This window comes from Mustelus asterias, chromosome 14 (assembly GCF_964213995.1).
Source record: "Mustelus asterias chromosome 14, sMusAst1.hap1.1, whole genome shotgun sequence".
Lineage (NCBI taxonomy): Eukaryota > Metazoa > Chordata > Chondrichthyes > Carcharhiniformes > Triakidae > Mustelus > Mustelus asterias.
This window is the reverse complement of record NC_135814.1, coordinates 51,080,285-51,106,792: the sequence shown is the minus strand read 5'-3', so window position 1 is coordinate 51,106,792 and position 26,508 is coordinate 51,080,285. Positions and strand designations below refer to the sequence as shown.

General features: G+C 44.0%; 1 protein-coding gene across 1 annotated transcript in view; it reads right to left on the bottom strand.

Moving 5' to 3' along the window:
- The window catches only part of kalrna (kalirin RhoGEF kinase a), a 790,772-nt gene that overhangs the window by 13,886 nt on the left and 750,378 nt on the right, over positions 1-26,508 (bottom strand). Inside the window, exons 51-56 of the mRNA XM_078228353.1 lie at positions 18,661-18,688; positions 18,354-18,516; positions 13,998-14,119; positions 12,516-12,647; positions 9,522-9,689; positions 4,463-4,541 (exon numbers count right to left, since the gene is read on the bottom strand). Coding sequence (XP_078084479.1) covers positions 4,463-4,541; positions 9,522-9,689; positions 12,516-12,647; positions 13,998-14,119; positions 18,354-18,516; positions 18,661-18,688 — 692 coding nt within the window. The remainder of the gene's footprint in view (positions 1-4,462; positions 4,542-9,521; positions 9,690-12,515; positions 12,648-13,997; positions 14,120-18,353; positions 18,517-18,660; positions 18,689-26,508) is intronic.

Below are 26,508 nucleotides of genomic sequence, written 5' to 3'. Positions count from 1 at the left end.
CCAGCATTTCCCCCTTTACCATCGCGTTCGCGCGTCCAGATTCGGCGTGAAACAGATATACTCGGCAAAAAGTCTGTTTTGGGCGCTCCAGCTGCTGAAGAGGTAAGTTCAGAGCTTCCAACAGTTCTCTGACTCAGATTGATGGTGGGGAGGGAGGGAGGCAGGTCAGATCATTCTCTGGTGGGGGGGGGGGCGGGGGGGGGGCAGATCGTTGTCTGACTGATGGGGGCCAGTGGGAGGCGGGCCACATCATTCTCTGGTGAGGGGGTGGGGAGGGAGGAGAAGGCGGGTCATATGTACCTCTGGGGGTGGGGGGGGGGGCGCGGGGGAAGGGAGGCCAGATTGTTCTCTGGTGGTGGTGGTGGAGGGGGGAGTGGAAGGCCCGATTGCTCACTGGTAGGGGGTGGGGGGGCGGAGGCCAGATGGATCTCTGTTGGGGGGCACGTGGGGGGGGGGGGTGGGGTGGTGGGTACTGGGGGGTCCGCTGCCACTCTGCAGGCGATCGGTGTGGGGGAAGGGGGCAGGTGTTACGATCGGTCTGGGTAGCGGGGGGATGGGTGGATAAGGGGGAAAGTTATGTTGTGGGGGTGGGGTGATGTCTGTGGGGACCATCGCTCCCGCTTTTCGCTCCCAGGCCGCTTTATCCGCTTTTTGCGGCTCGGGAGGTATGTGACAGTGGCGTGTTTTTTCAAATTTTTTTCTAACTGCGCGTGCGCAGTTCAGAGCTCCGATTGTTTCGGGCGCGCTAAGCCCTGCTCACAGCGCAATTCGGACTCACGATGTTTTTTTCAGGCTGAGTACGAATGGGGGTGCCTGAGAGCAAGTTTCCAAGTCGGATCTGAATTGTGCTCAGATTTAGCACTTAGAATGAAAATGGTAAAATTGGGCGCTAAGACTACAATTTCCCTGTGTTTTTATACAGTCAACACACCGGATGCACTCCTAGTGTAATGGGTATAATCTATTGACAGACTACCTAATAAAGGTTTTCCTGTCCTGACCATGGAAAGTTTGCTGTACCAGCTGCATTGAATCCAGCCCACTGAGCTTTCTGATTTTTCCATGTTACTATTGTTTATTGTGCTGCTGCTTCCTCAAAATAAATTTCACCGACATCTTCAGGTAGCCTGAACAATAGAATGGATTTGTTTTTTTTTCAAGACAAAGAGGCTCTATGTGGAATTAATGTGCAAATATATGCATGTTCTGCCTACTTTTCCATGCAAGCCAGTGATTGTCTGAGAGAAAGACAAACCAGCTGTTGTAACTTTCATGTTGTGCTCTATCAACTAAGTTTACATACGGGGCTGAATTTCTGTTCCCGCGTTGCATCAGCATCAGATGCCTCATGCAATTAGTGGCGAGGAAGCACGCTCACCATCCAATTAAGGAAGGCTGGTGGGCCCCCAAAGCTGGAGGGCCAATAGAAGGCCCTCAGAGATCAACAGTCCCACCACCTGGCGTTGGGAACTGCAGTTGCCTGTAGGGAGAGCACATCGCAGATGGAGGAGCCCTCCGAAGACTTTGTGAAAATATGAGAATAAAACTTACCAGATTGCTGCGATGGAGGGGAAACCACATGTCCACGTGATGGGGAGAGGTCAGAAATGTTTGCTGGAGCAGTGGGCCCCAGTTTGCCACAGAGAGGTTGCCTCTGTCCATCTCTGGGCTATGCTTTAACCTCTGTGCAGACCTGACTGCCGACTAGAAAATTCCATTCAGTGTCTGCACCACGAGCTCAATAGGCCCTTTAATTTGTTATCCCATGTCTGCAAGGTTTAGGGGAGGAAGCATGCCAGCAAACTGGCTTGTTGTCCAGTAAGAAGTCTCACAACACCAGGTTAAAGTCCAACAGGTTTATTTGGTAGCAAAAGCCACTAGCTTTTGGAACAGGCTGCCCTTCGTCAGGTCGGTGGGAGTTCTGATCACAAACAGGGCACAAAGACACAAACTCAATTTACATGAATAATGATTGGAATGTGAGTCTTTACAGCTAATCAAGTCTTAAAGGTACAGACAATGTGAGTGGAGGGAGCATTAAGCACAGGTTAAAGAGATGTGTATTGTCTCCAGACAGGACAGCTAGTGAGATTTTGCACATCCAGGCAGGTTGTGGGGGTTACAGATAGTGTGACATAAACCCAATATCCCGGTTGAGGCCGTCCTCATGTGTGCGGAACCTGGCTATCAGTCTCTGCTCAGCGACTCTGCGCTGTTGTGTCGTGAAGGCCGCCTTGGAGAACGCTTACCCGGAGATCAGAGGCTGAATGCCCATGACCGCTGAAGTGCTCCCCAAGGCGGCCTTCACGACACACAACAGCGCAGAGTCGCTGAGCAGAGACCGATAGCCAGGTTCCGCACACATGAGGACGGCCTCAACCAGGATATTGGGTTCATGTCACACTATCTGTAACCCCCACAACCTGCCTGGATGTGCAAAATCTCACTAGCTGTCCTGTCTGGAGACAATACACATCTCTTTAACCTGTGCTTAATGCTCCCTCCACTCACATTGTCTGTACTTTTAAGACTTGATTAGCTGTAAAGACTCACATTCCAATCATTATTCATGTAAATTGAGTTTGTGTCTTTGTGCCCTGTTTGTGATCAGAACTCCCACCCACCTGAAGAAGGGACAGTCTGTTCCGAAAGCTAGTGGCTTTTGCTACCAAATAAACCTGTTGGACTTTAACCTGGTGTTAGACTTCTTACTGTGTTTACCCCAGTCCAACGCCGGCATCTCCACATCATTGCCGTCCAGTGCCAGGAAATTGTGGAGGCCTTCACAATGTCTGCGATCATTTAAAAATTCAGCGGAGAGGTTGATTTTGAAGTCGTGCCTGAAGAATACGAGTCTGGCAAAATGGCCACTTTGTCCACCCAATGTTACCAGCAGGAAACCCGAGCCTCAAAAACTACCAGTGAACGGTGGATTCAACGGCTCTGGGAGTTTGGGACATCAGCTGACTCCCACAGTGAGAAAGCCGGCTGTCAGGTTTGGGCCTGGACAGGAAGACAATGCCAGACTGAGCGTAAGCTAGAATTTTACCAGAGGCTGAGGAGGACACTTTTGCTTCTCATGGCTTCACCAATATGTTACTTTTTCATTAACTGGGCTGCTCTGGGTGCTGTCTCCGAAAGTCCCAATAAAAACTGCAAGTTAAGCCAATCGACATCTGAAACAACCGGGCAGAATGAGCACTTCAACTGTTTGTGTCTGAAAGCTGCAATCAAAGTTCTACAACTGTTTCAGCTGAGCAAGCCCATTCACAGGTCCACATGTGATCACCATTACTCCTAGGTGAGAAAGCTGGAATTACCAAATAGAGGACAAATTTGGTCCAGAAAATAAATATTGGAACGCAGTTGGACAATTGCCTTCAATGAACTAAGGTGCACTGGTCAAGGGATCCGGACATAATGGATTGGATTTTCAAGGCATTAGGGAGACTCCATGGCAGTGTTGTGAACAATGATTTGGATGAGGAAACTTTTGACAGGTAAGCTCAAAAGGTCTCAGCCATGATCCCATGCCAAGCTATGAGTCTCTACCCAGCCCTCACATAGCCCCTTACACCCGCCAGCTCCCAATGGCAAACCATGGCCTTCTACCAACCCCTATAACCCTTTATACTTTTCCATACGAAGCTATGCCCCTGTACCCATCCCCCATGATCTCTCATGGCCTCCATGCCAAGCTATGGCACTTTTATGCCCATTCATCCCTCTGTACAGAACCAATGAATCTTATATTAACAATAGGCCACATGAAAAACCTTTTAAAAAGTAACTCATTCATAACTTGCGGCTTTCTGACGAAAATCTTTTCTCACAACCCTATAAAAGTGTCAATCGCCCAAACTTTTAAAAGTATCAATAGCAGAAACTGCAAGGACATAACACCTCTTTACCTTATGTACATAAACATTGTGCAATTGACAGAATAGATCAGGGAGCAGGAGCTATCAATTAAAAAATGTTTTACCTGGGGCACAGCTGTTTCAATAGATTATTGGATTCAATAGATTATTCAATAGATTACTTCAATAGCTCAGCACTCAACCAAGCCCCATTATGCATTCATAGCTAAGAGCTATGAAGTAGCATGAATTACCTGAATGGGACATGGAGTATGTGTGGGATGTGAGGGCGAAAAGGTCTGTTCTTTGTTTTGCTGTGAAGTGCCAAAGCATCAAAGTATACCTTTTAAACATGTCTTGACAGCCATTGCGGCTGCCTTCCAACAGTTTCTGGGTCCGCTGGGCCTGACTCCAGTCAGTGCTCACCCACCTCCACTCCTAACCCCAGAACAAAAGTCCTGTCTGTGCTGACATCTTCTCCCGAGATGGGCGAGCAGAGCCAGGAAATTTCCTGACACTCGCTACCCATCTCCAGAATGAAAAATCAGCCCAATGTACCTCCCAAATCTTTAAATCACCTTTGTAATCCAGGTTTACACTACCTTCCAATTTCAAATAGCTCTGTGTAAGCAGATTCAAAGTTATCCTTCCACGGAATCCTTGAGTCATCGCTGGTTGGCTCTGAGAAGAGATCACAAACAATTAGAGGGAACAGTTTCTGAAAGGAAAATTGAGCCAGGATTGATTCTGTTGACATAATAAAAGAAAATCAAATAACAAATGACACTGAGAGCAATTATATCAATAACTGTGATGGTCCATTAGCTGATCCGGCCAACAAGTTAAGCTCACCAGATAAGCTATGAGTTTAAATAGTTAATTGTTGGTTATTGATTGGACAGTGAGACTGATTGTGAATTCAGGTCAGATATTTCCAATTATCTGAAAGTGGGAAAATAGTTTTTGAACTCGGTTCCACCAAACTATGCCTGATTTAGGATCAGGCACGTCTAAGTTTACTGAAGAATGATAAAATGAATCTGAAGTTGTTTTCATGAGCTGAAAAAGTAATAATGACCCTCAGTGGAGATCTGACAGATATTTGAGTTTAGGATGATGCACGCTACAGACTTCATCAGGAACACAAGGGTATTTATTAACAAGGAAAAACGGTATAGGAACCAACAGCCTCACGCTGCCCTAGGACAGCATCCCCCCGGCTTCCCTGTTCCTACAGGTTTTCTACATGCTTTCAGACTGTCTTCTTCCCGAGAGGACTCCACTCCTTGGGGTGATTACCCACTCTCAGTCCCAACTGGTTCCTCAAACCAGGTGACCCTCTTCTGCTGTGTTGTCCTTAAAGGATAATCACCACATCCCTCCCCCTTCAACTCCTTCATACAATCTTCAAGTTACTTAATCCCAAATTCTAACTCAACAAATTGGACAATTATAAATCGAGTCTTTGAGGAGTTTTCTCTGTCTCTTGTAATTCTGCAGTCTAAGATGCCTCCACAGGATTGACATTAGCAGGAACTGCAGTCACGGATACATGTTCTGGCACAGGCGACTCATTACAGCATGCTTCCACAGAGATATCAGTTACATCTATAACAGGTCGATCAGGTACTACGGTGTTTACAGGTTTAAAAACATTTCTTGATGCAACACTGATTCCTGGAGCATCTCTCTACTCCTCAAGTGATCCATATGTTTACGAACAATCCGTCCCTCCATGTCTACTGAGTATGATAGGAGTCCAGTCACAGAAACAACAATTCCAGAGATCTAACCTGAGCCGCTACCAAAGTTTCATATTATGGCACCATGACATACTATGTGATTAATATGGGGTTTTTATAGTTCCAGTAGTAATTTTTTTTTATTCATTCGTGGGACATGGGCATTTCTGGCTGGCCAGCATTATTCGCCCATCCCTAGTTGCCCTTGAACTGAATGACTTGCTCGGCCATTTCACAAGGCAGTTGAGAGTCAACCACATTGCGGTGACTCTGGAATCACATATAGGTCAGACCAGGTAAAGGCAGCAGATTTCCTTCCCTAAAGGACATTAGTGAAGCAGATGGGTTTTTCTGACAATGGTTTCATGGTCATCATCTTAATTCCAGATATTTTTTATTGAATTCAAATCCCACCATCTACCGTGACAGGTTTCGAACCCGGGTCCCCAGAACATTAGCTGAGTTTCTGGATTAATAGTCTAGCGATAATATCACTAGGCCGCTGCCTTCCCTATGATGGTTATTTGATGAGATCTTGAGGCTTGTGTGTCCAAACATAAATACTTTTATTCGTAGGCTTAATGTATGGTTCCAAATATGGTCTTGCACGGAGCTTTACCATACAGGCTTGCTGCTTTTCCATTCCTGTGATCATTTCAGCAGCCTTGTTCTGGTGCATAGTGGGGGCATCTGACCAAAAAATGGCAGAATGTTGTTTCCAGCGAGAAAACAAGTGTATTTCCCTTCAAATAAACATGCCACTTTTCTCTCCAGACCTTACGACACTCTACCTAAAAAAAGTTATGGGGGCGTTTTCACGCCATCATGCAGGGGATGGGGCCTCAACACATCGGCAAACCCAGCTGTACTTTAAAAGGTGCCCTGATCATAACAGTAATAATCCTACCTCCCAGCCCACCAAGGAGGTCTCAGGGGCTCCCCTCCCCACCCCTGATCAAAGTCGGCACTTCTCTACACTCCTTGTCCCCGATCATTGGCCCCTTCTCATTCCCCCAATTGTCGGTCCCTTCACCCCCCTCCACAGTTGGAGCCGGCACCCACCCATCCACCCTTCCACAAAAGCCATTGCCCACATCTCCTATTCCTCTGCCCACAACCAAATCTGAATGAATCTCACCTCCACCCCCGTGAGGCTCTCACTGGGGCCTGCCCCTTGGCACTGTCAGGTTGTACTGTCAGGTTGGCACGGACAGTTTGGCATTGGCATGGTGCCAACCTGTGCCAAGGTGCAGTGCCAGGGGTCACTGCAAGGTCACTGCTTGGCCATGTCCCTCTCCCCCCAAGGCTATACTTACCTTTACATGATAGCCTCCGGGAGACTCCCACAACAAGTTAACATCTAAGTGAACTTATTCACTTAAATGGTGACTTAAATGAACACCTAAATGGTGCTGGTGTTACAACACTCCGGCGCCTCTGAATATCCGGCGAGGGGGAATGGCCTGGAGAGAGTGCTCATTAATGACATGGTAATGTATTAAAATGAGCTTTCTGTGGTCCTGCAGTGTGTTTCACGCCGCTTCACCGGCGAGGGGCTGGAAGATCGAAACTAAGAAATTCGTCAGCACGAATCGCGCTCTCTGGATTTTGAGTGCACACGATCATTGCCACGGACAGAGAATGCGGGCTCAAAATCGCCCCCATAAATCTCAATTTCTTTCTGTGTCTGAATTGCTGATTCTGTTGTTAATTTCAATGTTATTACCTCTTCAGTTAATTTCTCATTCTCAAACTTAGTTTCTTCAAGCTTCGAGTATGGGGCGGCACGATAGCACAGTGGTTAGCACTGCTGCTTCACAGCTCCAGGGACCTGGGTTCGATTCCTGGCTTGGGTCACTGTCTGTGTGGAGTTTGCACATTCTCCTCGTGTCTGTGTGGGTTTCCTCCGGATGCTCCGGTTTCCCCCCACAGTCCAAAGATGTGCGGGTTAGGTTGATTGGCCAGGTTAAAAATTGCCCCTTAGAGTCCTGAGATGCGTAGATTAGCAGGTAAATATGTGGGGGTAGGGCCTGGGTGGGATTGTGGTCGGTGCAGACTTGATGGGCCGAATGGCCTCCTTCTGCACTGTAGGTTTTCTGTGATTTCTATTCTCCTGATTCCGTTCTTCACTGGACTTGTTCTAATTCTCTGGTTACATTTCATGGCGTTCAGCTTATTCTACATTGTTTTATTCAGTTTTCCTTCTTAACTTCATTTTGTCAATTTTTACAACTTTAAAAAAAGTTTGTCAGTCATTTTATCTTCTTGTTCGAATGTCTTCTCTGGAGCTTGAAATTGTTTTGCTGATTTCTTATTATGTTCAAGAGTTCCTAGTTTCTTTTGAATTCTTTAATTCCTGTGTTTCTTCTGAGGTGAATCTACCATGTTCTTACTGGACACGTACATTTCACAAATGGAATCTGCATTTCTACTTGTCTTAACTTCAGTCAAACCTTTTTGGCAAACCTTTCTCTGTTGGTCGGGTCTGACTCTGACAAAGTGTTTACTTGTTTCCATTCTGCAATTCTTTCATTGTCCTTCATTTGGCCATTCAGTGTCTTTCTTTGTCCTCCTTTTGGGATCTTCTGTTGTTGCACTTTTTTGGGGGTCTTTCATTGGCCTGCTGGTCTTTCATCGCCCTCCTTCCGGGCTCTTTCAGTGCCCTCTTATTGGAGTCTTCCATTGCCTCTTCCTTGGGGTCTTATTGCCTCCTCTGAGTTCTTGCGTTGCTTATTGCCCTGTATTTGGGGGTCTTCTCCAATTTTTCTGTCCATTCCTTTCTGTTCCTTCTTGTGGTTGCTGCATTAAATGCATTACACGGTTAAATGCATTACACGTTTAAATGCATTACTGCTTTAAGACTGTCAGTCGTTGCTTTTCCGGCTCTTTTGAAGTTTTGGTGCAAAACTGGCAGGTCACCCTTTGAACCCTTATTTCAAAATTTTAAACTTCTTTCTAACCCTCCAAAACATCTTTTTCACTGATACAAAACTCTCTCAGTGATCTCTGTAATGTTTTTTTCTTTTTGCTGCCTGGAGAGTCTGTTTTTTTTCCTTCTTTTGATGTGCCTATTCCATCCTTTGTTAATTTCACGAGCAGATCCAGCACTGTCCGGTCAGGAACATTATTTGCAAAACTTTTTAGCCTCCTTTTATTTTGGGTGGGTTGGGGACTTCTCTTCCCCCAAAACCTCAGAATTTCTCTCCCCCCAACACCAACCTCCCCCCCGCCCTCCAACTCTCGGTCCCAATTAGAGGGACCAAGGTGACCCTCTGCTGCTGTGCTTTTCTTAAAGGGACAATTTCTCACATTCTTATTAACAGATCTCTTGGAAAAGAATCATACAGTGAGAAGGAGGCCATATGGTCCATCGAGTCTGCACCGACCACAATCCCACCCAGTCCCTATCCCCATAACCCAATATAACCCCTAGCTAGTCCCCCTGACACAAAGGGAAATTTAGCATGGCCAAGCAACCTGAGTCGCACATCTTTGGAGAGTGGGAGGAAACTGGAGCACCCAGAGGAAACCACGCAGACACGGAGAGAATGTGCAAACTCCACACAGTCACCCAAGCTGGGAATCAAACCCAGGTGCCTGGCGCTGTGAGGCAGCAGTGCTAACCACTGTGCCACTGTGCTGCCCCTGAATAATAGTTTCATTATTGAACCACCAACAGCAATACTTTACAGGTTGCAAAATTTCAATGTCATAGCGAGATAAGCGATAAGCGATCTTTCACATTTTTCAAGCGTTCTGTGTATTATTTATTTTGAATCATTTCACTTTAGAAGTAAACATAAAGAACAGAAATGATAAAGCTCTCTAATCCTTGATAAATTAGCATTTTGTTTTTCAGAAGTGCTCTCAGCGAACATTCTCTTACACATTTAGGTAATTAGAACTCAACTTCACTTACCATTGCTGCAAGACAGGGTTACAAAATCAGATGGCTCACTTGGTGAGCTGATTCCCCAGGGATTACTTGCACTGACTCGGAACTGGTACTGACAGCCTGGAATCAGGTCCTCAATCACAAGGTAGGTGTCCAAAGTGGATGCTACTGATTGCTGCCATGCCAGTGTTCCTAAACATTGAAGGACTCCAATATTATTTTTTTCCATTTCAGTGCAAGTGCTTGTCTTTTGTCAACTATATTATTGTATTCATTTAAAATAAAGATGGCAACTAAGCTAACATGGCAGACATACTTTGCTGGGTTTTATTGTTTACTTGACTAAACTGGGAGATCGTGAAAAATCACTGCCAAACATAAAATGTGAAAAGCTACTTACTTTAGATTCTGCATTACATCAAAGCAGCCTATGAATGACTACATGTAAATTCTTAGTTATGTCATTAACACAAAATAAAGTAAAGAGTTACATCGTCAGGGTATTAGAACACAGGATCAAAAGAAGAATGATAAAAACAAATTACTGCGGATGCTGGAATCTGAAACCAAAAGAGAAAATGCTGGAAAATCTCAGCAGATCTGGCAGTATCTGTGAGGAGAGAAAAGAGCTGATGTTTCAGGTCCAGATGACCCTTTGTCAAAGCTAAAAGGCATAGAAAGTGGGAGATATTTATACTGTAGGGTGAGTGAATGAAAGATGAGTCATAGCCACAAAAACAAAGCGAAAGGCTGAACCTGATAACTTCATCTTACAGACATGCATTAACAAAGAATGGATCTGATCGCGATCTGTCTATAAAACATTGATAAAATGTACATGACTGTTATACAGGTGGACATTGAGCCAGAATTAGATGGTTACATTCTATAACAAAGATGTGTCAATGAATCTCAGAATCATAGAATTGTCATAGCACAGAAGGAGGCCATTCAGTCCATTGTGTCTGGGCCGACTCTCTGAATGAGCAATGCACCTGGTTTCACTCTTCTGTCTTCTCTCCACAGTCCTGCATATTCTTCCTTTTCGATAACAATCCAATTCCCTCTTGAATGTCTCGATTGAACCTGCCTCCACCACCCTCTCAGACACCAATCGCTGTGTGAAAACCTTTCTCCTCGTGTCTCCATTGCTTCTTTTGCTGATTACCTCAAATCTGTGTTCTCTCATTTTCAATCCTTTGACCAGTGGGGACGGTTTCTCTCTATCTATTCTGTCCAGAACGCTCATGCTTTTTAATAACTCTGTCAAATCTCCTCTCAACTTTCTCTTCTCCAAAGAAAGCAGTCCCAACTTCTCCAATCTATCTTCATGACCTAAGTTCCTCATCCCTGGAACGAGTCTTGCCAATCTTTTCTGCACTCTTTCTAATGCCTTCACATCTTTCCTAAAGTGTGGTCCCCAGAACTGGATGCAATACTGCAGTTGAGGCTGAACCAGTGTTTTATACACACTTGATGTAACCTTGTTTACCATGTCCCTATTAATTACATGTAGGCCCTCCATGCGTTCTGACTGCAGTTGCCAATGCTCTGAAGAGATTGACCTTACAGTCTTTTCTGGTTCAGGGGCCTTTACACATTCATTGGACAATCCATAGGCAGAATTTAATGCCCTCCTGTGCCGGTTTTGGTGGCAGGAGGGTCATTTAATCAGGTGGGAGGGCGATGGGTGAGACATAACTACCTTCCTGTTTCCATCCTAATTAAATCTGTGGTAGGAAGGCCCGTGGACAATCTTACTAACCTGCCACAAATTGAGGCCCTTAAATGTGTGATTCATAGTCATTTATGGGCCTCTGCCAATATTAACAGCATGTGGATGGTTCATCATGTGGGGAGCATGACAAGCAAACCTGTGCCGGGTTAACTGTGGGCTCTGGGAGAGTGGGGAGAGGATGGGAGCATCCCTCATTTAAAGGCAAGGGATCCAGCATCAGGGAGGAGGGTGCTTGCTGAGACTCACACCCCTGCCCTTGCTGTCGAGCCCTTTGATGCGCTATCAATAAGGCGAAAGACTACCGGTATGCCAATACAAGTGTAGGCTTTTATTCACAACAGAATCAGGAGCAGATCCCAACAAATAACCAACCTGGACTGAACAAGGGGGAGGAGACAGCCACCTTTATACTAGGTGCCGAGGGGAGGAACCAAACTGGAAGGGGGTGTGTCCAGGTATGACAAGCACACACAACGGTGGTCCATACAGGACAAAGGCACAACTGAGGTCCACCACACCCTTGCCCCTCAACCCACCCCCTGCCTCCGCCACCCCCGCACCTCCCCTTCCCATGCCTGGGATTAAGGGGCAGGACTTGAAGGTGACGTAAGTGGTAGGGGTTGAGGGGAGGGGAAGGGTCATGGGGGGTCGTGAGCGGGGCGCTTGGGTTATTGGAGGAAAGGCCAGAGGCGGGGGAGGTCCGGTGGTCTCTGGTCCTTGATGGGATGATGTCCCCAGTCAGAAGGGGGCTTCCGACAGAGGTGCCTCTCCCCCAACCTTCCTGCCTGATGTTGACATTGGCAATACTTCTGTTTCACACCTGGAGCTAATCAAAGGCGGCAGCCTAAAACTTGAGGCTGGGTGGGAAAGGCCCTTAAGTGGCCATTAAGTGGGCATTTACGGGTCTTAATAGGGGCATGGGCAGATCTCCCGTCTGAGGTCCTGCCTACCTCACTGTAGAATCACATCCAGGCCGGGATGGGCAGGATCCTGAATGGAATCCTGTCCGTACAATTTCTCACTCCCCCCTCTACTTCAAAATCAATCTGGGGTGAAGCATAAAACTCAGGCCTAAGATTTTTCCTTTTATTTTTAGTCAATGTGCTTTTGAAGGGACGTTGACAAGGCTGCGAGGAAATTGAGACGAACAGAAAAGATACTCCTTCACTTCTTGAAAGTAAATCGGAAGAACCGCAGACAGAACACTGTACAATCGTTTTGTTTATAAAATGCTATTGAAATGCAATATTCCGGATAAAATGCATGCTGCCATGGATTACCTTCTTCTCTATATTCGACAGTGTAGCTGGAAATGGTGCAGTTTCCTGTACTTGCTGGAGGTAACCACCTCAGAATGACAGAGCTGTTGCTTCTTTCCTGGGCTATGGGCCGGCCTGGGGCTGCTGGCACTCCTGAAAATGGGGAGAAGATCAACAGAGCAGATACAGGCCAATAAATCACTACTGAATGTGAACCTCTTGCTGGAATAGGAATTCATTTCAGCATTTGAGGCAAGGATGAGGGAGTAAAGAATTTTAAATTATTTAATGAGTTGCTGTTTGAGGTGGTTACATTTGTGATGAAACTAAGATAACCATTTTCTGCTTTACATAATACTGGAGTGCTATACCGAGAATAGTTAAAGCGGCTTTAAACAAATTATTGGCCAGCTTTTACTTGGCTGCATTATTAGCAGTTAGCCTGCCTTCCATCTATTGCATTGTAGCTTGGGGCCTGGATCCTCTGGACTGCCTGATTTTCTACCACTTCCCACCATCCTCTCCACCAGTACAGCTGGTGAGATAGCTGGTGAGTTTGAATCCTGGAGTTGGTGTCTAATTTTTGGGGTAGTGCTTATTCATATTGCTCATCCATGGAAAACTAGTCTGGTGTTGGAATCAGACCCAACTTCTTTGCTTCTGCATTATCGTTGTTCCTCAACATTTTAAAGAGAGTATGGGGCCCTGCTCCGGCGTCATCGAGAATGGAGAACCTGGTGCTCTGCCAAATCTCTGTTCACAGCAGTGGGGCCAGAGAATCCTAGCCGCAGGAAAGGTCGGAGAATCTCGCCCGTAAATAAAGTCGGAGAGTCTTGGCGGGAAGACCCCACCGTCATGAACAGACAGAAAATTCCAGCCCCTGCTTCTCTCCGCAGGTGCTGCCTGATCTGCTGAGTCTCCCAGCATTTGTTGTTCTTATTTCAGATTTCCAGGATCCACGCTACGTTGATTTTGTATTAGTGGGGTAAATGCATCCAAGCAAGTGCGTTATTATTATTGGAACAGTGGGAACATTAAATGGGTTGTCCCTTGTTCCTGTAGGTTTAAGTGGTATTCTTTTATTCCAACTCAGTTTCAACAGAAACTAGATTAACATCTCTGGTAATGTAGAAAACACAGCATGATAATGGAAACCTTCCCCATACTGCTTTGTTCATTATAGTGACTAAATCCTGGCTGGTAAATTACAAGTGTACTGCAAACAAAATCAATTGGTTCATTTATTAATATAGCGCTTGCCTTGCCTCTGCACAATTACAGATCTAAATCTCAATCCAATCCAGCCTCATTCTCCAGTGACAAATACAAAGTGGATTTGAGCTGCCAAGATTTTATACCGTTTAAAACAGTCACTCAACTGTCAACTGGCCAGATATCAGAGTAATCGTACTTTGTCAATATCCCAAACAGGAGGTTCGAAAATAGGGAGTGATTTGAAGGAGAAAATGTTAGTCAAAGAATGATTTGGAAAGATTTAGTTACCCTGCACTTTGATTGTGGCTGAAGATGAAGTTGATCCGATTTCATTCACTGCCAGACAGCTGTATATTCCACTGTCCTGAGGCATGATATTACAAATTTTAAGCATAACCTCTCCAGAGTCACTGTAAAAATGAAAACAAAAATGTATTCTTTTAGAGACAGGAGAGCTGACAAGTTTCCACAAACAATTAAGTAAATACTATTCAAGTAGTTCCACATTTGATGAACCTCATAACCATAAAGGTCTTTCAATTCAAACAAAATGCAGCCATTCAGATCACCCATTTTGTCCACACCTCATGTACAATTATCGTATTATGATTCAACTCGACTCAATTCAGTTCTTGAAAAAACTGAATAAACACTTAAATTTCCCAGAAAGATAAAGTTTTTGTGTTTATTTTGCAGATCTTCCGATGCTTTAACAAAACTCCAGGATACCAATTGAACATTATCAATCTGTACTATTCAAGCTAACCAGCTAGGTTGGAGGCTGGGGGCAGGCGGTGAAAATGAGATTTGTTTAGATCTCATTTGAGGTAAGTAAGCAATTTCTATGCTTAGTCTCTCAATTCAAACACACAGTAACTGGCAGTTAAAATTGCTCAGATTAGTTACTCATTCTGAAGCCTCTGGGTGCCAACACCTTGGGAGTTCTGATTGTTCTCATCAGCAAGGTGCCAAGGACATCCTCTCTCCAAGTCCTGACATCCATTCCTGCCTCTTACCTGAGGTCAGCGGGCATCCTCTGGACTGCCTGATTTTCTACCACTTCCCACCATCCTCTCCACCAGAACAGCTGGTGAGATAGCTGATGAGTTTGAATCCTGGAGTTGGTGTCTAATTTTTGGGGTAGTGCTTATTCATATTGCCTATCCATAGAAAACTAGTCTGGTATTAGATTCAGACCCAACTTCTTTGCTTCTGCATTATCGTTGTTCCTCAACATTTTAAAGAGTATGGGGATCACTAGCTGAAGAGCTTGATGACCAAGATGTTAGGGTCTTTGTCCTTAAAAGAACTAGATTCCAAACCATTAATATGACGTGCAAGTACTGGATACGTTCTGTGAACTTTGGAAGTGTCCACAGTGACCTGTGTTATACAATCAGGTGCTATGGCATGACATGAGGGACTCCCAGATAACAGTCCAGCTCCAGGATATCAATGCAGCCCCTGGACATCATAAAGTGGCTTTAAGCTACTTGTCACTTTCAGAGTGGCGACAATGATTGCTAAATAGATAGTTTAACTGTATCCTAGGTCAAGGATTCCTGGACTTAATTGGGATGATTGGACCAGCTCTGAATAAAGCCAGTGACATGTTAAGACTCAGAGTTAGGTTGAGATTGGAGTATTACACAAATTTGGCTTACCGCAGGATACCTAATATTCCATGATGTGTGTCGCAGTTTCTGCAAAACCCTGCTGCCTGTATCTAACGCAGACCAAATCCTGTACAGCTATCACCCCTGTGCTCACTGACCTACACTGGCCCCTGGATAAATGACACTTGGATTTTAAAATTTCCATCCTTGTTTTCAAATCCCTCTTTTGCCTTACCCCTCCAATTCTGCTCTCCTGATCTTAATTGTTCGACCTTTGGTGGCTGCTCCTTTAGCTGCCAAGATCCTAATCTCTGGAATTTCTACCCTAATCCACTCTTTCCTCCTTTCCCCTCTTTAAATCTTCCTCATCGACCAAGCTTTTCATCACCTGCCCTAATATCTCCTATATGGCTTGGTGTATTACTTTGTTTTACCATGCTCCTGTGAAGCAATTTAGGACATTTTATTACCCTGGAAGTGTTATATAAATACAAGTTGTTATTGTGGAACACTAAAGCATAATTCGTAGCAATGTAATATTGAAATTCCTGAACGCAGATTTTACAACCAATGGAACTGACCATCTTTTACATGGCAACATTCCCCACCTTGTGTTGCATTTACTGACATGTTGCAGCTGACTATAATTCTTGTGATTCTAGGCACAATTTTGTTTTTAATTGATTCAAATTCATCATATTCAGTTTTATTCCCAAACCTTGACAATTCCATAAGTTAAGCTGAATGATATATTCATCTCAAGCTTTAAAAAAACCTGCTACAACCAAATTTGGTGAAATCTTCGTTTAAAACAAGAATCAGACATGCCCCAGAAAGTTAATTCGCAGAAACTAACGTTACATTTTAGCAGCTTGTGGGTTTAGATTTGGATTTCAGAACACAAAGAAATGAGCAAATGAACAGGTTCTGAAAATTAACAGTTCATTTTTATATTAATTTGCCTCAATTGATATTTTTGTTATCCATTTGTGAGACATGAGTGTTGCTGGCTGGCCAGCATTTATTGCCTATCCCTAGTTGCTCGAGTTGTGAGTCAACACATTGTTGTAGCTCTGGAGTTACATGTAGGTCAGACCAGGTAAAGACGGCAGATTTTCTTCCCTAAAGGACATTAGTGAACAAGATGGGTTTTTCTGACAATCGGCAATGGTTTCATGGTCATCAGTAGATTCTTAATTCCAGATACTTTTTATTGAATTCAAATTCCACCATTCTACTGCGGCAGAATTTGACCCCGGGTCCCCAAAACATTAGCTGAGTTTCTGGATTAATAGTCTAGTAATAATACCACTAGGCCACCACCTCCCCTAATTAAATGTGAGATATTCAACGGGACTAGTGATGGTCTGATTCCCTTGCCCTTCAATATATGAAGTTCTGACAGATTCCATGCCTATCTACCTGATTGGGCTGTACTGTCAACCTTCAATGCCTGCAATAAGATGATAAGATGTGGGAGCAAGAGTAGGCCATTCGGCCATCGAGTCTTTTTGTTTTGTGAAATGCTAACAAGCTGATTTCAGTGTAAAAAGTTGATGGTTGGCATTATTGCGCATCAGTGCATAAGGAGTACAGGTCCTGGGAGTACAGGTCACAAATCCTTAAAAGTGGCAGCACAGGTGGAAAAGGTGGTGAAGAAAGCATATGGCATGCTTGCCTTCATCGGACAGGGCATCGAGTATAAAAGTTGGCAAATTATGTTACAGTTGTATAAAACGTTGGTTAGGCCACATTTGGAATATTGTGTGCAGTTCTGGTCACCATACTACCAGAAGGACGTGAAGGCTTTGGAGAGAGTGCAGAAAAGGTTTACCAAGATGTTGCCTGGTATGGAGAGCATTAGCTATGAGGAGAGATTGAATAAACTAGGATTGTTCTCCCTGGAAAGATGGAGGCTGAAGGGCGACCTGATAGAAGTTTATAAAATTATGAGAGGTATAGATACTGTGAACAATTGGAAGCTTTTTCCCAGTATAGAAATGACAATTACAAGGGGGGCACAAGTTCAAGGTAAGGGGGAAAAGGTTCAGTGGAGATGTGCGGGGGGAGTTTTTTACACAGAGGGTGCTGGGGGCCTGGAATGCATTGCCAAGTGAGGTGGTTGAGGCAGTTACGTTAGCCACATTTAAGACTTATCTTGACAGGCATATGAACAAACAGGGAATAGAGGGATATAAGCGGTTGGTTTAGATAGGTAAACGTGATTGGTGCTCCCTTGAAGGGGCAAAGGGCCTGTTCCTGTACTATAGTGTTCTTTGTTCTTTGTTGAGGTGGCACTCACTAGGGCAAAGGGTAGATTTGCTGCGGGGTCTGGTATAGTCTATACTTGTTGATGTGATAAAAGACACAGCCATCCTCCATGTCCACACATCATAACGAAAAGGGTATTTGTATAATTTGGAGCTTGGCTAAAACATGCTTTTCTAAATAATCTCAAATTAAGCCCCAGATGACAAATGAAGATCTGTGGAAGGTAATAGAGGCCTTTGAAATGGTATGCTAAAATACATGCTCAAAATTCCACGTGCAGACCATAAGACAGATGAAGAGATGCTTGAAATTGCAAGAACAAAAATAACTCTAAAAGTGACATCCAGAAAAGAAAATGTCAGCATTTCAACCATTTGATCAGAGCCGAAAAGCTAGAGATTTCTTCTAGAGAGCAAAGTGAAGGCCGACAGCAAGAGGGGATGAGCTAGAAATAGTTGGATGGCAGATGTTACAGAGCAGGTGCAGATGAGCTGCAATGGATGTGTGAGAGTGGTGTAAGGCAGACTTGCGCGATGTACCATGATTACAGATCACAAGGCAGGAACAGCTACAAGCAGGACAGCAGGAGGACAGGAATTAAGTCATTCTTACTTGCTACAGATTTTTTTCTGAAGCTCTGACTAATGAGAAAAGGCTGAAACCTCTTCAGTTGACACATTCATTTTCTGCACTGAAAAAAATGTTTTCACTTCTGAAGTTGTGCTATATTTTGTGGTGATCTAGCTGATGAGGTTACCTGAACGATAGTGTGTAGCGAGTGTCATTGACAAGAACATTTTGATCTGGTCCTTTCCAGCTAACAGTAGGCTTGGGTCGCCCACATACTTTACATCGCAATATGACTGTTTCACCAATAGCACACGTCAAATCGGCCAAGGGAATGAAAAATTCAGGTGGCACTGTTGTGAAAGGAAAGATTGACATCAGTGAAGGTAAAATCTATGACATAAACCATGTACAACATACAAATTGTCGACAGTTAATCCGGAGTTTAATCATGTTTAAACTTCAGCACTGAGGTTGTAATAAAGGAACTTACTTACCTTCATGAATAAAATTTGGATTTAGCAACTGTGGAAAAAATGAAGTTTTGGAGTCAGTAAATTATTTTATATGTAATTTTTCTAAAGATTTGTCACTCAAATCAACTGAATAGGTTGTTGACGTGACAAAAGTATTTTATACAGACATCTAAACATAAAATGGTATTACAAAACCAACGTTAAATAAAACAATTTTCAATTATTTTAAAAACACTCTCTATGGCATGATATATGCACCTTGATTTTAAGTCATCTTGATCTGGCAGACTGTCAGGGACACCCTCCCATAGCTGCTGCATCCTATTTATATTGCATATTGACTAAGTTAGAAGGGACTGTTGTGTCATTTTATCCTGAAGCCCCAGCAGGGAAGCCGAGGTGGCTTTGCACAAAGCAAAACTGCCAGAATCAGAAGAGGTTCTGTTTCCTTGGAAAGCTGAAAGAGTTTCAGTAATCCTCCAGGCCCAACAAGAAAACCTTTGGGCTCCCTTACCCTAGACTTCCATTCTTCCCAAACTTACATTCATTATTTTGCCATGACAAATGTGTCCTTTCAACATGTTTGACGCTAACACCCTTCCTTTCTTCTTGCAGAACAAATGGCACAAACAGCAGGAAGCATGCACAGATGGATGGATACCATTCATTAAGAAGACAAAATGCCTGCTCCCCTTTCTGCCTCTCAAAAGAAGTTGGTGCAAGATCATCATTTGGGCCAGACTTTCCTGGCCTTCTGCAGCCAGAGTTCCCACCTAGCCAGCTCTGTGCCCTTATTGGAGGCTCGACAGCCTTCCACTTCCCATGGCATTGGCGCTGGGGAAGCACCATGTAAGAACACCAGAAGAGGAAACAATTACTAGCAGTTTCAAACTTCAGCAGATTTAACCCTTAAACGATCCATTATGAGCCACTTTGTTGCTGTACAATTTCATTGCTTTGTGGTTGGTTGCAACATGCCAACTGTTTGCTGGCAGTCCAATACCCAAGAATGTGTACAATGCGTGAGTGTAAGGACTTGTGGATGAGGATTATATGGAGGACAGTTGATACATGGTGGGGGAGGGATAATTCAACAAAACTGTCTATTATTTGCTTCCATGGAGCTCTGGCAAATAATACTATCGCTAATGCTTGCTCTTCCTCTTCATTCTTGGCTTCTTGATCATCTTCCTACATTTACTCCTCCACTTTTGTCCTCCTCAGGTGCCTCAAGGATTACTTCTTTCCATGGCAAACGTATATACCATGCAACCTACCAGCTTGATTCTGAGATTCTCTCAGGGCTATGTTACAGGATGCATTCAGACATATTTCTGTCTCGAACTTGCAGACTGCCAGAGAAACCTTCCCAAAGCTGGCTGGGTCCTCTTTACATGTGCATCCCGATCTCAAGATGCTATTTGCTTAATTAGAGTTCTTGTGGACATATGACTCTGAATATAGTGCTCCTCAGCACCTCTGTGCAATTAAGAGATATGTAATCAAGAGATACATCTCTTTCCCAAGTAGCAAGAGATCATAGAATCATAAAATCCCCACAGTGCGGAAGGAGGCCATTTGGCCCATCGAGTCTGCATCAACCACAATTCCTCCCAGACCCTATTCCCGTAACCCCACATATTTACCCTGTTAATCCCCCTGACACTAGGGTTAATTTAGCATGGCCAATCAACCTAACCCGCACATCTTTGGACAGTGGGAGGAAACCGGAGCACCCGGAGGAAACCCACGCAGACACGGTGAGAACGTGCAAACTCCACACAGACAGTGACCCGAGGCCGGAATTGAACCCGGGTCCCTGGCGCTGTGAGGCAGCAGTGCTAACCACTGTGCTACAATGCCGCCCATAAAGTGCCCTTCGAGCTGGATTTGAGTGAGTGACCTAAGGATTTCCTGTGTTTAGCCTCTACAGTCCTCCGCTCTGCCAACCGAGCTATTGAAGGAACTATGTTATTGTCCTTTGGAAGGCTAGAGTTTCATGTCTCATTGTGCAATGCTACACAGCCACAGAACATTCTTTTCTTGGGCCAGAATTTTCCGGCAGTTCATGCCAGCAGGATTCTCTAGTTCTGCTGCAGTGGACAGAGATTTGGTGGAGCACCAAATTCTCCATCCGCACTTGCAGTGCCAGGGAGGCTTGAATGGCTGGAAAATTCCAGCCCATACCCTTCACCGATAGGTCTACATTGAAATGAAGGTCACATTTTGACTAAAGTACTGGTCTGATTGCCTTTTAACCTTTTTTCTTAGCTTTCTATATTTAGCTAAATATAATTTTCTGTAGTGCTATGCAAACAAATTACTATCTCTGTGCTGTTCTATGAAGGTGTAGTAGCAACATGTGCTGCCTTGGCTCAAACTATCTCCCTTTCTATTTTGAGTCTTTGTTAGCCACACATTGTCCATTATGGAAGGCTAAAGTTTTAAAGTTTATTTATTAGTGTCACAAGTAGGCTTACATTAACACAGCTATGAAGTTACTGTGAAAATCCCCTAGCTGCCACACTCCGGCACCTGTTTGGGTACACAGTTGGAGAATTTAGCTCGGCCAATGCATGTAATCAGCACATCTTTCGGACTGTGGGAGGAAACCAGGGCACCCGGAGGAAAACCACACAGACACAGGGAGAACGTGCAGACTCCACACAGACAGTGACCCAAGCCAGGAATCGAATCGTGTCCCTGGATTTGAGGCAGCAGTGCTAACCACTGTGCCACCGTGCCGCCCATTACTATCTACTTCTAGACCTCTGCCAAAGCTCGTGTATCAGAAGATTGGCAAGGGTGGCCTCAGGTGACTTGGGGATGAATTTCAACCAGGATTCCCTCACTCTTATACCATTTTTCAAATTTTCCTATTCTAGGGGCGGAACGGTGGTTAGCTGCCTCACAGCGCCAAGGTCCCAGGTTCAATTTTGGCCTCGGGTCACTGCCTGTGTGAAGTTTGCACGTTCTCCCTGTGTCTGCGTGGGTTTCCTCTGAGTGCTCCAGGTGCTCAGTTAGGTTGATTGGCCATGTTAAATTGACCCTAGTCTCAGGGGGATTAGCAGGGTAAATGTGTGGGATTACGGGAATAGGGCCTGGGTGGGATTGTGGTTGGTACAGACTTGATGGGCCGAATGGCCTAATTCTGTACCGTGGGGATTCTATGATTCTCTATATAATTCAAAACCTTCAATAGAAGGAACAACAGAAGAAAACCAATATAACCCCATAAAATTACCATAATGGACTATAATTCTAACCAAGAATGATGTAAAAATTCTATTTCCATACCCCATGAGAATAATATTGCCTTCATTTTATTTTGGGTAGTCTTTTTGTTTTATGACATTAATTTGGACATTATGACATGACAAATTTAATTTTAAAATGCAAAAGAGAACTTAAGTTCTTTCAATGAACCTAATGAGATTTTGACATTCTGACATTTAAGAAAAAGAAAATCTTTGAATGCTAAATCCCTTCTGAATTTTGAATGCTTATATGAATGTATTTGTGCCAGCTTTAAATAGCATTAATGGTGGATGAAATTGAATGGAACAAAATGCCCTTCAAGGGTAAATTTATGTTTCTTCATATTGCTGATGGTTTGATGGGGTGAAGATATCATGTTTTTTCAAAACAAAGGGAGATTTGGGTTGCGAGAGTGAATCAAATATATGTCAGCACCTGTGCATGTAGCAAAAGAAGTTTGCACCAGAACTGTATGTCCTAAAATTTATTTTCAGTTATAGCATTTTTTGTATGTTGTTCAAAATGACACACTTGGCTTTAAATCCTTATCTTTTGCTGACTGAACTTGAAAGGTTAAGTATAAATTAAACATGTGTAAAAAATGACCAAAGTAAAATTTCTGGTGGCAAAACTGCAAATGAAATGAAATTCCACATTCTCCCACTTGTTTGTCGTAACCTCAGTGGAAGAGCTGCAGAATCAGCAGAAAATCAGTGTGGAAATCCCACCTCACATTATCTTCCAATAGAATGACAAATGGTCTTCCTTCTTTAAGCTTCAATACTCAGGCATGGATTGGATAACGGTCTGACTATGTACTCCATCAATCAGCAAATTATTTGCACTCCACATGTAGAATAGCAGGAGACAATGAATTTCAAGGCTGTATATCTAATTCAGGCATGAATTCAACTTGAAAAACTCTAGTATCAACAATTTGTATTTAAAAGGAAATTTAAGAAAGTTAAACATTCCATAGTGCTTTACTGGTGTATTACCAAACAACATTTTACCAAACAACATGGGTGACACTGTTGCACAGTGGTTAGCATTGCTGCCTCGCAGTGCCAGGGACCCGTGTTTGATTCCCGGCTTGGGTCACTGTCTGTGTGGAGTTTGCATGTTCTCCCCATGTCTGCGTGGGTTTCCTCCGGGTGCTCTGGTTTCCTCCCACATTCCGAAAGATGTGTTGGTTCCATTGGCCAGGCTAAATTCTCCCTCCAAGTACCCGAACAGGTGTCGGAGTGTGGTGACTTCATTGCAGTGTTAATGTAAGCCTACTTGCGATATTAATAAATAAACTTTAAAAAAACTTTGAAAACTTGAACATTTGTCACTGAGCCATATAAGGATATGTAGGGATATGGGGGTAGGGCCTGGGTGGGATTGTGGTCGGTGCAGACTCGATGGGCCGAATGGCCTCTTTCTGTACTGTAGGGTTTCTATGATTTCTATGATAAGGAGGTATTAGGGAAGCTCAGTCAAAGTGCCAAATTTTAAAGAATGCCTTAAAGGAGGAATGAAAAACAGTTATTTAAGGAATGAATTCAAGAGTGCAGGGTCTTGATAGCTGAAGGCATGCCTGCTGATGGCTGATTAACTTTGAGGATACTCAAAAAGCTAGGGTTATAGGATTGTAGAAATCTCAGATGGTTGTAGGGCTGGAAGAGACCACAGAGTAAAGGAGGGGCAAGGCTAAGGAGGGGCTTGAAAAAAGATCGACAATTTTAAAATCCAGGATCCGATGTAGGTCAGCCAGCACAGGGGTGAGGGGTGAATGGGAATGCTGCGAGTTAGCACGGAGGCAGCAGAGTCTGGATGGCTGACAGAATGCAGAACGTGGCAATAGTATAGAAACAACACCCAAATGGTAAGACTGAGGAAATAAATGCACACAGGGCAGATACATTTTCTAACACATTATCAATTCTTGGTTTGTGAACTGGACAGTTTGGCCTAACCATTTTGTACTGGTATTTATTCTCCAAATCAGCAGTAATCTGGATCAAAACTTCTCCATTTCTGCTTCGCTACCACTTTAACTCAGTCTTTCCACTGGGTTGCACAAACATCTGCTTAAATCAAGTAGAAGCTTCAACGTTAACCATGTGCCCCACACATAGTTAATTGGAATTCCAGATGTGGTTAATTGCATTTTCGATTAATAAAAAAAGAGAGTAAGAGATACTTTTGTTGGCTTTGATGTTGCTGATATTCATTTGATTGAACTTATGACATATGTATGACTTGATATCAGGTCAGCAATCCAACAGCACTGAGGTGATCATGGCGTCAGGAGAAGTTACTGCGTTGATTACTGCTCTGCATTTTGCAGACATCTAGATCCTCTCCATTATGGTGAAAATGGTGGAAATGGCCAAAAATTGTAAGTCCCGCCCTCGAACATGACACTTCCTTTGGAAACATAAGGTACATTTTGGGGGAGATAAAGTGCTCTTTGTTGGAGGTCAGGTGCCCTTTATAGGGGAGGTCAGCTGCTCTTTGGAATTGTTAGAAGTAGTCCGGAATGTGTGTCGAAATTGCGTAAACTCATTACTGTCATACTGATTGAAACTATCAATAGACCTGTCAAATCAACTGTCAAACCTGTCAGATGCAGCTGTCAAATAAAACTATCAGAGCGTACTGTCTAAGTGAGCTGTCAAAGGAAATGTCAAAAATGTTAGAATTGACTGTCAAAGGGAACTAGCAAAGAGATTGATAGAGTGCTCTGAATTTCACGCTCCCCTGCTGATAGGCTTTAAGGCTGGGATGGAGGGAATGTAAAATTGAAGGAATGGAATTCATTCTAGGCTCCTGCTCACCCGACCTCGCAGTAATTTTATGATGGGGCAGGTAAGGCTTCATACAGGCCACCTACCCTTGCCCCAATTGAGGCCCTTAAGTGGCAAATTATTGGCCATTACATTTTCATTATTTTTAATTACTTCAGCCAGAGCCCCAAGATAGATCTTCTGCCCAGCCTGTTACCACATCCAGCTTGCTTCTTTGCTCTTCCCTGGTTGCCTGCCGCAATGTTCAATCTAATCAGGACCTAAAATCTATATCCAGGCAGCCACTTTAAAGGTTGGGTTGGCGGAGGCGGGAATCCTCCCACCTCTCTGCACCTAACTGCGAGGGAAAATCTGGCCTCTGTGTCAAGTCCAGTAAAGTAAAAAAGTAAAGTTTATTTATTAGGCACAGGTAGGCTTACATTAACACTGCAATGAAGTTACTGTGAAAATCCCCTCGTCGCCACACTCTGGCGCCTGTTCAGCTATACTGAGGGAGAATTTAGCTTGGCTAATCCACCTAACCAGCACGTCTTTCAGATTGTGGGAGGAAACCAGGGCACCCGGAGGAAACCCACACTGACACAGAGAGAACGTGCAAAGTGCACACTGAGAGTGACCCAAGCCGGGAACAGAACCCGGGTCTCTGGTGCTGTGAGGCAGCAGTGCTAACCACTGTGCCACCGTGTCACCCGTCATATAGAAGTGATGGCATTAAAGCTGCCCATTTGGCTCAACCAATCCAAACTTATTTTTATCTAGTTTGAAACCGCTCCCTTATACCTATATTACTTTATTTCTCTTTCATTCAAAGACCTGGATATTTTATTTTTAATCATTCACATGCACCGGAAGCTCCGGCCTCGTCCGTAGCGGGGATACTCACTGCCACTGCAGTGAATGGAGTTTTGGCTGAGTGCCAAGTTCTCCATTCTCGCTGGCAGGGGTGATGAAAGAGATCAGAGAATCCTGCCCCTGATTTCTACTTCAATCTCCAGCAATGATACCAAATTCCACAGCCTCACAACCCTAAATTAATAGTTTCTCTTGTTCTATCTCTCTGAAATTTATTATATCTAGATCCGCTCATTCTAGACACCTCGAACAAAGGGAACAGAGTGTTCCGATCCACTCCCCATAATCATAAACATCTCTTTCACCCTTTCACCTCTTCAGTTCTTTGTATTTCCTCACAGCAGGCAACAGCCTAGTAAATCTGCAATCTATCCAATTATTGGACACATTTCCTATAGTGTGAAGCGCAAAATGCAATGCAGTACCCGCTTGGAATGTGGTCTTGCTAAGGTTCTTTTTTACAGATTTACCACTGCATCTCGACACTTATATTACACTTGCTATAAGAAACAGTAAAGATTATTTTGGTGAAAACAGGCACTGAATAGATGCTATGCCAATGAGACACACCTGTTTTAAAATCTGGCTAACAGACCTGCAGCTTTAGTAATCAAGCGCTGATTTGAAGCAATGTTCAGAAGCAGTTTTTGTTGGCTCCATACGCCCACTTCCACTGAAGGTGTGTTCCAACTGGCACACTGTGGCAGAGTTCAGGATGGCTCAGAGACCAAGTTGCAGGGTGCACAAGTTCTTGGACTCAACACTGGGAGTCCTGGTGGAGGAGGTTCAGAGGAGAGAGTGATATCCTGTATCTACATGGGGGAAGGAGCCCATCTCATCTTTCTGCCCCTCTCTTCTGTGGCAGCTGGTGCCTCTCTGTCTGGCCTCATCTTCTCCTCTCAATTCTCTTTTCAGACAAATGGGGATGCCCATGACCAAGCATTCCCTTTCTCTTGCTGACTCT